We start from the raw sequence: 14,439 nt of genomic DNA, 5'->3' as shown, positions 1-14,439 counted from the left end.
ATGTCAACCAATTTTTTTGGTATAGTGGCTCTGCATATTCCTTCCATCTTCTTTTGGTACTTCTGGGTTCATTTAATATTTTCCCCATAGAATCCTTCGTTATTGCAACTTGAGACTTGAATTTTTTCTTCAGTTCATTGAGCTTGAGAAATGCAAAGCCTGTTCTTCCCTTTTTATTTTCCATCTCCAGGTATTTGCACATGTCATTATAACACTTCACTTTGTCTCCTCGAGTCACCCTTTGAAACCTTCTGTTCAACTGTTTTACTTCATCATTTCTTCCTTTTGCTTTAGCTATACAATGTTCAAAGGCAAGTTTCAGAGTCTCTTCTGACATCCTTTTTGGTCTTTTCTTTCTTTCCTGTCTTTTTAATGACCTCTTCCTTTCTTCATGTGTGATGTCATTCCACAACTTGAGTGGTCTTCAGTCATTAGTGTTCAAAGCATCAAATCTATTCTTGAGGTGGTCTCTAAATCCAGGTAGGATATATTCAAAGTTGTACTTTGGCTCTTGTTGACTTGTTCTAATTTTCTTCAGTTTGAATTTGAACTTGCATATGAGCAATTGATGGTCTGTTCCACAGTTGGACTCTGGTCTTGTTCTGACTGATGATATGAGCTTTTTCATTGTCTCTTCCCACAGATGTAGTCGATTCAATTCCTGTGTATTCCATCTGGCAAGGTCCAAGTGTATAATCACTGTTTATGTTGTTGAAAAAAATGTATGAAGAAGTCTTTGGTCTTGCAAAATTCTTTCAAGTGATCTCCAGCATCTTATCTATCACCAAGACATATTTTCCAACTACCTATCCTTCTTTCCAACTTTTACATTCCAATCTCCAGTAATTATCAGTGCACACTGATTGCATGTTTGATCAATTTCAGACTGCAGAAGTTGGTAAAAATCTTCAGTTTCTTCATCTCTGGCCTTAGTGGTTGTTGCCTAAATTATAATAATAGTTGTATTAACTGATCTTCCTTGTAGGCAAATGGATATTATCCTATCACTGACAGCACTCTACTTCAGGATAGATTTTGAAATTTTTTTTTGGACTGTGAATGCAAAGCCATTCCTCTTCAAGTTGTCATTCCAGGCAGAGTAGACCATATGATTATCCATTCAAAATGGCCAATGCCAGTGCATTTCACTCACTAATGCCTAGGATATCAGAGTTTATGTGCTCCATTTAATTTTCAACAACTTTCAATTTTCCTAGATTCATACTTTGTACATTCCAGATTCCAATCATTAATGGAAGTTTGCAGCTGTTTCTTCTCATTTTGAGTTGTGTGACATCAGCAAATGAAAACTTGACTGCATCCGCATCGTTAAAATCTACTTACTTTGCAGGGAAACCCTGGAGGTGTAGTGGTTAAGTGCTATGGCCACTAAGCAAAAGGTCAGCTGTTCTAATCTACAAGGCCCTTCTTGGAAACTCTATGGGGCAGTTCTGCTCTTTCCTACAGAGTCACTATAAGTCAGAATCAACTCAGCGGCAATGGATTTGGTTTTTGGCTTTCTATTTTGAGGAGGCAGTTTTTCCCAAGTCATCTTTTGAGTGCCTTCCAACCCTGAGAGGCTCATCTTTCGGCACTATATCAAACAATGTTCCGCCACTATTCATAAGGTTTTCACCGGCTAAATCTTTTCAGAAGTAGACTGCTGGGTCTTTTCTTCCTAGTCTGTCTTAGTCTGGAAGCTCAGCTGAAACCTGTTCACCATGGGTGGCCCTGATGGTTATTGGATAGCAGTGGCATAGCTTCCATCATCTCAACAACGCTCAAGCCCCCACAGTACAACAAACTGATAGACATATGGGGTCGTTGTTATTAGGTTCTGTTAAGTTGGTTCTGACCCATACTGACCCTAGGCACAACAGAATAAAACACCGCCCAGCCCTGCACCATCCTTACAACCATTGCTATATTTGAGCCCATTGTTGTAGCCACTGTGTCAATTGATCTCGTCAAGAGTTTCCTCTTTTTTGCTGACCTTTCACTTTACCAAGCATGATGTTCTTCACCAGGGACTGGTCCCTCGTGATAACATGTTCAAAGTATATGACACAATGTTTTGCATCCTCCCTTCTGAGGAGCATTCTGGCTGTACTTCTTCAAAGACATATTTATTCAGTCCTTTGGAATTCATGGTATATTCAATATTCTTTGCCAACACCGTAAGTCAAAGGCATCACTTCTGCATCAGTCTGCCTTGTTCATTGTCCAGCTTTTGCATTCATATGAGGTGATTGAAAATATCATGGCTTGGGTCAGGCACACCTTTATTCCTCAAAGTGGCGTCACAATTTGGATAGACTTCTTATACAAATCAATGAAATTCAGTGTCTTGGACACCTCTCGATATGTTACTACGATGAACTTTTAGTAAGATATTATTAACCAAGAATTTTGTTTAGAATACTCAAAATACTGGATGACAAATTTAACTGTTGGACTGATTGTTAGTGGAGAAAAAAAAAGTTTAACATAAGAGAAAAGAAATAAGAGGCAAAGAGAAAAAAAATCTAAATACAAATGGAAATTTATTGTCATCGTCAAGGATACTGAACCAAAGGTTTTGAGGGAAACCTACATATAATCAATGTCAAATGTCATTTTATTGATCTCTGGAGTCTTGGAAGAAGCTGTTTTCTTTCAGAAGTCAACTATTTGGGAAAGCCTTTTAATGAGCCTCAATGTCAGATTTCTGTTGGGATTAGATATCCAGATTGTAGGATCCTAAATATGCTTATAATTGCAAACATGTGTTGATGTGTCTGGGAACTTAAGAACCATATTTGTATGCATAGAAACAAAAGTGTATTAATAGTTCCCAAGGGCCAGAGGGAGATGGAAATAGGGAGTTACAAAGAGGTATTGAATATCTGTTTGAGGTGATGAAAAACTTTTGGAAAATAGATTTAGTTCCACAATGTAGTGAATGTCACTGAAATGTTTATTTAAAAATGGTTAAAATGGCAAGATCTTGTTATATATATTTTACCACAATAATTTTTTAAATTAAAAAATGAATGATAAAAGAACCATATTTGTAAAGAATAGTATCTGAGTTTCTCTTTTCCAGTGTGGTTCCGAGGCTGATTTTTGTTTAAAAATACTTTAGTAAATTTAGTTTCTCAATGCAATATCATGTAGAGATATATCAGGTGATGTTCTTTTTGAAACTGAAGCTTACATCTGTTATGAATATTAACATACATAATATTCGTTATCTGAGAATGTCTGGCAAGATTAGCATCATGGATTGAATTGTGGCCTCCCAAAATATCTGTCAAGTTGGCTAGTTCATGATTCCCAGTATTGTACTATTGTCTACCATTTTGACATCTGATGTGATTTCCCTATTGTTATAAATCCTATCACTATGTTGTAAGGAGGATTAGTAGCAGTTATATTGATGAGGTCTACAAGATTAGGTAGTTTTAAGCCAATCTCTTTTGAGACATAAAAAAGAGAAGCAAGCAGAAAGATATGGGGACATCATACTATGAAGAAAACAGCGCAGGGAGCAAAGCTTATCTTTGGACCTGAGGTTCCTGCACTAAGCTGCTCCCACAAGGGAAGACTGATGACAAGGACCTTGTTCCAGAGCTGACAGAGAAAGCCTTCCCCTAGAGATGGCACAACTGAATTTGGACTTGTATGCCACTAAACTATGAGAGAATAAATTTCTTTTTGTTAAAGCCACCCACTTGTGATATTTCTGTTATAGCAGCACTAAATGACTAAGACAATTAGAATATACCAAGATGGAATCTGTGAGGGGAGAAGTCAGGACTAATCTCACAGACCTTCTTTCTTTTTTTCTTAAATTATGCTTTAGATGAAGGTTTACAGTGCAAATTAGTTTCTCATTAAACAATTAACACACATTGTTTTGTGACATTGATTGGCAACACCCTCCCCTTCTTGACTTTGGGGTCCCCATTACCAGCTTTCCTGTCCCCTCCTGCCTTCTAGTCCTTGCCCCTGGGCTGGTGTACCTATTTAGTTTCATTTTGTTTTATGGGCTTGTCTAATCTTTGGCTGAAGAGTGAATGAACCTCTGAAGTGACTTCAGTACTGAGTTAAAAGGGTGTCCAGGGCCATACTCTCTGGTTTTCTCCAGTCTCTGTCAGGCCAATACGTTTGGCCTTTTTTTGTGAGTTAGAATTTTGTTCTACATTTTTCTCCAGCTCCATCCGGAACCCTATATTGTGATCCTCTCAGAGCAGTTGGTGGTGGTAGCCAGGCACTATCTAGTTGTGGTGGACTCAGTCTTGTGGAGGCTGTGCTAATGTTGTTCATTAGTGCCTTGGACAAATCTTTCCCTTGTGTCTTTGGTTTTCTTCATTCTCCCTTGCTCCAGACAGGGTGGGACTAGTGGAGCACCTTAGATGTCCCCTTACAAACTTTTAAGACTCCAGACACTACTCACCAAAGTAGGATGTAAAATATTTTCTTTAGTAACTTGGTTATACCAACTGAGCTAGATGTCCCCTGAGACCATGGTTCCCAGGCCTCAGCCCAGTAATTTGTTCCCTCAGGGAGTTTGGATTTGTCTGTGAAGCTTCCATGATTGTGCCTTAGTCAAGTTGTGCTGACTTCGCCAGTATTGTGTACCGTCTTACCCTTCACCAAAATTACCACTTATCTATTTTCTAGTTAGTGTTTTTCCTTCCCCACCCCTTTCCTTCTTCTTAAGCATCAAAGGCAGTTTATTTTTGTGTGTAAACCTTTTCATGAGTTTTTATTAACAGTGGTCTCATAGAATATTTGTCCTTTGGTAATTGACTTATTACACTGAGCATAAAGGCCACCAGATTCATCCATGGTGTGAGATGTTTCACAGATTCATCATTGTTCTTTATTGTTGTGTTGTATTCCATTGTGTGTAAGTACTAAAGCTTGTTTATCCATTCATCTGTTGATGGGTACTTAGGTTGTTTCCATCTTGTTTGCTATTGTGAATAATGTTGCAATGAACATGGGTGTGCATATTTCTATTTGTGTGATGGCTTTTATTTCTGTAGGATATATTCCTAGGAATGGGATTGCTGGATCATATGGCATTTCTAGCTTTTTAAGAAAGTGCCATATTTTTTTCCAAAATTGTGGTATCATTTTGCATTCCCACGAGCAGTGCTTAAGAGTTCCAATCTCCCCGCAGCCTCTCCAACATTTGTTATTTTCTGTTTTTTTAATTCATGCAGTAATGTTGGGGTGAAATTGTATCTCATTGTGGTTTTGATTTGCATTTCCCTAAGGGCTAATGATCTCGAATATTTCCTCATTTTTTAGTCTCCTGAATGCCTCCTTTGGTGAAGTGTCTATTGATATTCTTTGCACATTTTTTACTTGGATTGTCTTTTAGTGCTAGAGATGTTGGTGCAGAGGAATCTAACTGATTTTTGTATGTTTATCTTACGTCCTGATATTCTGTTAAGCTCCTTTATTAGTTTCAGTAATTTTCTTGAGGATTCTTTAGGGTGTTCATTGTATAAGATCACATCATCTGAATATAGAGATACTTTTACTTCTTCCTTACCAATCTGGATGCCCTTTATTTCTTTATCTAGCCTAAGTGCTCTGGCTAGGACCTCCAGCACAATGTTGAATAAGAGTGATGATAAAGGGCACCCTTGTCTGGTTCCCGTTTTTGAGGGGAATGCTTTCAGACTCTCTCCCTTTAGGATGATGTTGGCTGTTGGTTTTGTATAAGTGCCCTTTATTATGTTGAGGAATTTTCCTTCTATTCCTATTTTGCTGAGAGTTTTTTATCATGAATGGGTGTTGAACTTTGCCAAATGATTTTTCTGCATCGATTGATGAGACTATGTGGTTCTTTTCTTTTGTTTTATTTATATGATGGATTACATTGTTTGTTTTTCTAATGTCGAACCATCCCTGCATACTGGTATGAATCCCACTTGGTCATGGTGAATTATTTTTTTGATATGTTGTTGAATTCTATTGGCTAGAATTTTGTTGAGGATTTTTGCATCTAAGTTCATGAGGTATATATGTCTGCAATTTTCTTTTTTTGTGGTGTCTTTACCTGGTTTTGGTATCAGGGACATGCTGGCTTCATAGAATGAGTTTGGGAGGATTCTATCCTTTCCTATGCTTTGAAGTACCTTTAGTAGTAGTGATGTTAACTCTTCTCTGAAAGTTTGGTAGAACTCTGCAGTGAAGCCATCTGGGCCAGGGCTTTTTGTTGTTGTTGTTGGGGGTATTTTAAATTATCTTTTCAATCTCTTCTTTTGTTATAGGTTTATTTAGTTGTTCTACCTCTGCTTGTGTTAGTTTAGGTAGGTAGTGTGTTTCTAGGAATTCACCCATTTCTTCTAGGTTTTCAAATTTGTTAGAGTACAATTTTTCATAGTAATCTGATATGATTCTTTTAATTTCAGTTGGGTCTGTTGTAATATCGCCCACCTCATTTCTTATTTGGGGTATTTGCTTCCTCTCCTGTTTTTTTTTTTTTTTTTCAGTTTCGACAAAGGTTATCAATTTTGTTAATTTTTTCAAAGAACAAGCTTTTGGTCTTCTTAACTCTTTTGATTGTTTTTCTGTTCTCTATTTCATTAAATTCTGCTCTAATTTTTATTGTTTGCTTTCTTCTGTTCCCTGAGGGTTTCTATTGTTACTCTCTTTCTGTTAGGAAGTGTTTTCATTCTCATTGGATTCTATGAATTTCTTTTTTCTGTCCTTAATGTCTTCTATAACCCAGTTGTTTTTGAGCAGGCTATTGTTCAGTTTCCAGTGTTCAATTTCTTTTCCCTGCTTTTTCTGTTATTGATTTCTACTCTTATGTCCTTGTGGTCAGAGAAGATGCTTTGTAATATTTTGATGTTTTGGATTCTGTGAAGGCTTTCTTTATGACCTAATATCTGGTCTATTCTAGACAGTGTTCCATGTGCACTAGAAAAGAAAGTATACTTGCCTGCTGTTGGGTGGAGTGTTTTGTATATGGCTCTGAGGTCAAGTTGGTTGATTGTGGCATTTAGATCTTCTGTGTCTTTATTAAACTTCTTTCTGGATGTCCTGTCCTTTGCCAAAAGTGGTGTGTTGAAGTCTCCTACTATTATTGTAGAGCTATCTATCTTTTTTTTTTTTTTTTAAATCTATCTTACTTTTCAATGCTGATAGAGTTTGTTTTATGTATCTTGCAGTCCTGTCATTGGGTGCATAAATATTTAGTATGGCTATATCCTCCTGGTATATTGTCCCTTCAATCATTATATAGTGTCCTTCCTTATCTTTTGTGGTGGATTTAACTTTAAAGTCTATTTTGTCAGAAATTAATATTGCCACTCCTGCTCTTTTTTGATTGCTTGATATATTTTTTCCCATCCTTTACGTTTTAGTTTGTTTGTGTTTCTAAGTCTAAGGTTTGTCTCTTGTAGGCAGCATATAGATGGATTGAGTTTTTTAATCCATTCTGGCACTCTCTGTCTCTTTATTGGTGCATTTAGTCCATTTACATTAAGGGTAATTATGGATAGGTATGGACTTTATGCTGTCATTTTGATATATTTTTTTGTCTTAATTTAGTCTTCATATTTGAGAGACAGTTTTGCAGGATATATGATTCTTGGATGGCAATAATTTTTTTCCTTCAGTGCTTTATATCAGTCATCATGCCTTCTTGCCTGCATGGTTTCTGCCAAGTAATCCTAGCTTATTCTTATTAATTCTCCTTTGTAGGTGACTTTTCATTTATCCCTAGTCACTCTTAAAATTCTCTCTTTATCTTTGGTTTTGGCAAGTGTGATTTTAATATACGTTGGTGACTTTCTTTTGAGATCTACCTTATGTGGAGCTCACTGAGCATCTTGGATAGATATCGTCTCATCTTTCACAATGTCAGGAAAGTTTTCTGCCAACAAATCTTCAGCAATTCTCTCTGTATTTTCTGTTATTCCTCCCTGTTCTGGTACTCCAATCACTCATAGGTTATTTCTCTTGATAGAGTCCCACATGATTCTTAGGGTTTCTTCATTTTTTTTAATTCTTTTATCCAATTTTACTTCAAACATATTGGTGCCAAGTGTTTTATCTTCTGTCTCACTAATTCTGCCTTCTCCTTCCTTAATTTTGCTACTCTTTCTATTGAGTTGTCTAATTCTGTAATTTTATTGTTAATCTTCTGAATTTCTGATTGCTGTCTCTCTATGGATTCTTGCAACCTATTAATTTTTCATTATGTTCTTGAATAACCTTTTTAATTTTTTCTACTACTTTATCTGTGTGTTCCTTGGCTTGTTCTTCATTTTGCCTAATCATACTCCTATTGTCTTAAAGAATTCTGTATACTAATCTTTTGTGTTCTGCATCGGTATTTCCAGGAAAACACCTTGATCCAGAAGATTGCTCGATTCTTTGTTTTGAGAGCTTGTTGAAGTGACTGTGATCTGCTTATTCATGTGATTGATATTGATTGTTGTCTCTGAGCCATCTATAAGTTATTTATTATTTTATGTTTGCTTACTCTATCTGTACTTTTTGTTTGTTTTGTTTTGATATGCCCAAGTAGGCTGCTTGGGTGAGCTAGCTTGATTGTTTTTGCCTTTGACTCTCTAATGCCCTGTCACCAGATGGCTAGAGCTGTTACCAGATATATGAGCCTAGGAGTCCATTCACTTTTCTTGTATGGATTCAGCTCAGCTGCCCAGGTAGTTGGTCATCAAGTGTGTGGTACAGGCTCTTTTCTACAATCTTAGAGGGGCAGGGGTGATTGGTGTAGGTACTAGTACCTGGTTGCCACAGGGGTTCATGGTCTGAGCAAGCCAGGGGGCTGACAACTGTCCCCTGAGTGTCTGTGAGGAAAGTACATCCCTGATCTGTATAGCACGTAGGTGGGTGAGTTCTGCAGCTGGACCATGGGCACCCAATGCTTTTGGTTTTAAGGACTAGGATGTACCACTTATCCCTTGACCCCTGTCCCAGGTGGCTAGGTGACATGGATGGAACCACCAGTCCTTAGGCCCCTGATGTGGGTAGGTGAGGACCCTGTTTAATAAGCAAAGCAGTGTCAAACATCAATCACCCCCTCTCTTCTACACAGCTGAAACAGTTGCAGTCTGCCAACAAGGGCTAATTCTCCTGAAATGAGCCCACAAATGTCTATGCAGAGGTGAAAGGTATTCAAAGTCTATGAACCATTTGTACCTGGACAGGAGCCACTTCTATCCTAAGCAGCTCAGCTTAGTGGAGCTGGCAGATTATCTCTTCCCCCAATTGTGAATTTATTCCTTCTCCAAGGCTGGGAGAATCAGTAGATGCCCTTTATTATGTTGAGGAATTCCCCTCTATTCCTATTTTATTGAGCATTTTTATCAGGAATGGGTGTTGTACTTTATCAAAAGCCTTTTCTGTGTTGATTGAAATAATCATGTGATTCTTTTGTTTAATTTATGCTGTGGATTATTTTGATTCATTTTCTAATTTTCAACCCTCCTTGCATACCTTGTATGAATTTCACTTTGTCAGGGTGTATTTTTTTTTATGCTGAATTCTATTAGCTAGAATTTTGTTGAGAATTTTTGCATCTATATTCCTGAGTGATATTGGTCTGTAATTTTCCTTTTTTATGGTGTCTTGCCTGGTTTTGGTATCAGGGTTATGCTGGCGTCATGGAATGAAATTGGAAGTATCTCTTCCTTTTCTGTCTTCTGAAACACTAAATCCATACAATTTAAAGCACTAAATAATTAATTCTTTGTTTAAATTAGTTTAACCCATAGTTTTATAATCTCAAACTAAGTGATGCTAGATTAAATTCAATAAAAGTGGTAGGTGATATTAGAAATTTTAAATTATCTAGACTTTTTTTTAAATAAAACAAACCCAAGTTTATATAAACTAGAACATTATGGTAACATTTTTACAAGAAGAGAGACAAAGAGTTTTGTGTGTGTGTCAAAATTATTAACCAGTCTAACGTTTAAAAGACTTCCCTTAAGTAAGAATAATGCATAAATATTTTCTCTATATAATTATATCTCACAAATAAAGGTGTTTAAAGTGTTTAAAAATAATGTAGTTTTGTTGTGTTTCTTATCACATAGCCAAAACCACCAATTAAACTCAGAATATATCTTTTTTAACTAAAGGTATAGATTGAACAACAACAAAAAAAAGATTCTTGAATAGCCAGTGTATCATTTAAAGCATAAGAATGCATATTCTTAGAAATATAAAATTCTTTTATTTTAAATAGATAAAAGTACTTATTTATCTTTTTTAATTAATCAGCACTCCTTTACATTTTAACAGAAATTATACTTTAATTATCTCCCTCTTCATGAAGACAGGAGTTCTTTTGGGTGGTACAAACAGTTAAGCGCTCAGCTACTAATTGAGTTAGTAGCTGTTTGAATTCACCCAAGGGTGCCTCAGAAGAAAGGCCTAGAGATCTACTTCTGAAAGAGTCAAGGAATACTGGTTTGCTAAAATTTTTAAATTTATAAAAATGAAAAAATTTATTAGCTCTTATGTAATTTAGAGAAGTGAAGTGTAATAGAATTACAATGATTTAAGATAGAAACAGAAGTTTTGTATCAATTAAATGTAAAGGAATAAAGACATAAAACAAAATATTGTTAGATGTCTCCATAGGCATCATTGATGAGAATCTGAGAAATTTTTTATTTTCTTTTTAACTTGGTAAAACATTTTCTTTTTTGGTGTTCACATCCCTTGACATAATGACATATTTTCCAGGAATTTTTCTTTAAAGGATTGCCTTGACAATGGTAAATTTTGATTTATAGAGCTGTAGGGAATCCTCCTTTCCCTTTTTCAATCTGCCCAGTTTATAATGGTGTAAGTTTTTATTTTCTCTTTTACTTAGCCTTTTTAAAGAATCCGGAAGGAGCATTAGTGTTAAGTTATTTAATCACTTAAAAGTTTTGCAAACTGATCAAAGAAGACTGAGTTTGGAAAGCTAAGGATTTGGATACATTTGTTTTAAGGCTCCTTTTAAGAGTACAGAGAATAAAGCTAAAAGGCAAAATATCTGTGATGAGTATGACATATTAAGATCATCTTTGCTATATAAATTTCATTTGTGTAGATACTTACACCTATTAAGCCCATAACAGATAAATATTTGAAAAGTCAAGCGTGTTGGAAGGAGGAAGACAGCTTTGACTTTTGGACTTGGGAACACCCATCCTGGCACAAACACAAAATACACAGAGAGGATTCCACCAAATTCAGAAAGACAAAAGATTAAAAATTTCTCAACCCTGCATCTTATATACCAAGATGTAATTGCTAGAAATATTAGAACTCTCAAACGTATTACAAATACACACACACACTCCAAATGAATTAGTTTCAAATCTCCTGCCATTTTGACCTGGCAAGGTTTGAATTCCTGTAATTATGTGACAGAATCACTTAATGATAGAACAGCAAAAATCAAAACTCAAAACCCACCACTACCCTCATCAGTGTGGACACAATCAGTTATACACAATCAAAATCACAATCAACAGCTAACTTGGCAAAGAATCAGACATATAACGGAAAAATCAAAAAGCTCAACCACAAGACTTATCAGATCAGTCAAGAGAGGCTGAATTCCAGGAGTTGAGGGGTCCAACTTAGATGAGGGGAAGTTTCCAACTACATGTTTCTTTTTGTCCAAGGGTTGAATCCAGATGGGTAATATCTCAGTGCCTTCACAAATAAAGTTTAAAAGAATAACTCAGTGACAGCTAGCTAATTATTAGTAAACTGTTTACTTCTATAAGAAGGTCCTGGGGTAGTGCAAATGGTCTGTGCTCATCTATTAACCCAAAGGTTGGTAGTTCAAACCTACCCAGTGACACCACAAAAGAAAACCATGACGACCTATTTTCATAAAAATAACAGCCCAGAAAACTCTATAAAGCAGGTCTACTCTGTAAAATGTGGGGTAACTATGAGTCACAATCAACTTGAGAACAAGGTTTTTACTTCTATAAAAGGGAGATAAATTAATACAGTGATTTCATTTAACAAGGCAAAGCCAGGATTTATATAAGAGAAAGAACAGAGAGGGAAGAAAATTAACTTAAAAAAAAATATCCAGTAAAGTACAAACACAAAAATCTTGTTTGTATTTATTGGGTAAACCAATTGACAGGCAGATAACAACAGGTCAGTCTTGTTATCCTGATGTGATATCCTGAGTATGTTAAGTAGAGGGATCGAAGAAAATGATTTCAGTTTCCTATGAATTCTTCAGAGTGTTGGGAATTTAGTTTTGCAGGAAACATTTCAACCTTTCAGTGTCTTTCAGCACTCCCACCTTAGTTAAATCAGGTTGCACATTTTCCTCATCACTTTCTCATTCTCCTGTACACTGATCTTTTCTCCCCAGCCTCTTCAAAGCTCCCTTTACATCTTTGTTTCGCAGAGAGTAAATAAGGGGATTGAGAGTGGGAATAACTACAGTATACAAGAGGGTTATAAACTTTCCCTGATTATGGGCATAGGAACTGTTGGGCTGGATATAAACAGCTGTGGCAGTCCCATAGAAGAGGGACACTACCAACAGGTGAGACCCACATGTTCCAAGGGCTTTATGCCAGGCTTGGGCTGACCTGATTCTCATCACTGCTTGGGCAATGTATCCATATGAGACCAAGATGAGTATCAGAGGGAGGAGGAGCAGTACCAAGGAAGCCATGAAGAGTTGGACCTCATTGGCATGAATGTCTACACAGGCCAACTTGATCATGGCAGGCACTTCACAGATGAAGTGGTAAATCCTCCGGTTCCCACAAAGGGGCAGCCGAAGGGTGATGGTGCCTTGAATTAGGGAGTTACCCACTCCACTCAACCATGCCACTCCTGCAAGTGACTGGCAAAGTCGTGGATGCATAATGGTAGCATAATGAAGTGGTCGGCAAACAGCAGCATAGCGGTCATATGCCATGACAGCTAGGAGAACACACTCAGTGGATCCCAGTGCCAAAGACAAGTAAAGTTGAATAGTACAGCCTACAGGAGTAATTGTCTTGGTGGGCTCATGGAGGTTCCATAGCAGTTGGGGCACAATGCTGGTGCTAAAGCAGATGTCAACAAAGGAGAGAATGGTAAGAAAATAATACATGGGCATATGGAGCATGGGATCCAGTCTGGAGACCAGAATGATGGCTGTGTTACCTATCAGTGTCAGGAGGTAGGAGATCAGCACAACCACAAAGAGGATCTTCTCAAGCTGTGGCTGGTCAGAGAAGCCCACCAGTATGAAATCACCTCCCCAACTCTCATTACTCGTCTTCATCACCTTACTCATGAAAGGAAAGAAACAAGTATAAAAATACAGGTGTTGGGCCCAAAACCCAAAATCAAACATGTAGCCGTCAAGTCAATGTTGAGTAGTGGGAGACACATATGATCAGAATTTCACTTGAGAGAAATTGACCCTGAAGGTGAGGAATGAGGGTGCGTATGTACACAGAAAAAGAGAGAGAAGAGAGAAAACTGTCTGACCTCAGGTGGAAAGAAAAAGTATGAAGAACTTTCTTAGAGAACTGCTAAAAGATATGGTGACATAAACATAAGAAGTGATTAATAATGAATGATTTCTTGATTATTGTAGACTTAATTTTTCTGTAAATCTGCCTCCTTCTTCCTCAACAGCATCTTGTAAAACTGGAAGAAAAATGAAAATGGAGGTAGTGAATTAATGAATACCTTCTTTATAAGTATTCTATCAGTGTTCAAAAGGAGCCTTGGTTGCACTGTGGTGAAGCACAGTGGTAACTGAAAGGTCAATGAGTTAGAACCAACTAGACTGTCCTTAGGAGAAAGATGGGGCGATCTGGTTTTGTAAAGATTACAGCCTTGGAAACTCTATGGTGCAGTTGTACTCTGTACTATAAGCTCACTATGTGTCAGAATCAACTTGATGGCAGTGGGTGTCAGTGGTCAATAGTAAAAGTAGCAAATAAGGAATACATGTTTTTTTTTAAATATAAAATAATATTATTGCAATACCCTGTGCTGACGTATGAATTTACCAATATCATGATAAGATGGAATACGAAATACATAATTATATTGGTTTAATCACTTAACAAATAACCTAAAAAGAAAAAAATTGAACAAACCTGTTGCCAACTAGTCACTTCCAACTCGTAGCAACCAAATAGTACAGAGTAGAACTGCCCAGTAGGGTTTCCAAGGAGAGGCTGGTGGATTCAGACTGCTGACCTTTTAGTTAGCAGCTGATACCTTAAGAAATACCATCTATATATTAAAAAGGTTTCCTTTAATATTTTTCTTACACTGTAAAAATGAGCAACTGGGTATTTTATTTTTTATTAATTAAAGTAGCTAAAGTTTTTCAAAATTTTATTCTTTGATGGATTTCATTGAATCTTTGGATATAAGCTATATTTTCCTTTCTATAACTTCATATTATAGAGGAGCAGA

The 14,439-nt window shown here is 36.7% G+C and overlaps 1 protein-coding gene across 1 annotated transcript; it reads right to left on the bottom strand.

Moving 5' to 3' along the window:
• Window positions 1-12,010: 12,010 nt before the first annotated feature.
• LOC100665173 (olfactory receptor 2G3-like) lies at window positions 12,011-13,388 on the bottom strand. Its single transcript, XM_010601191.3, has one exon. The coding sequence runs from the start codon at window positions 13,355-13,357 to the stop codon at window positions 12,344-12,346; it is 1,014 nt and encodes a 337-aa protein (XP_010599493.3). The 5' UTR covers window positions 13,358-13,388; the 3' UTR covers window positions 12,011-12,343.
• Between the last annotated feature and the right edge of the window lie 1,051 nt (window positions 13,389-14,439).

Source organism: Loxodonta africana, chromosome 1 (genome assembly GCF_030014295.1).
Source record: "Loxodonta africana isolate mLoxAfr1 chromosome 1, mLoxAfr1.hap2, whole genome shotgun sequence".
Classification (NCBI taxonomy): Eukaryota; Metazoa; Chordata; class Mammalia; order Proboscidea; family Elephantidae; genus Loxodonta; species Loxodonta africana.
This window is presented reverse-complemented; position numbering and strand designations above follow the sequence as displayed.

Excerpts from the sequence above, each read along its gene's own strand:
- LOC100665173 (XM_010601191.3), bottom strand. The coding sequence starts at position 13,357 with ATGTTTGATTTTGGGTTTTGGGCCCAACACCTGTATTTTTATACTTGT.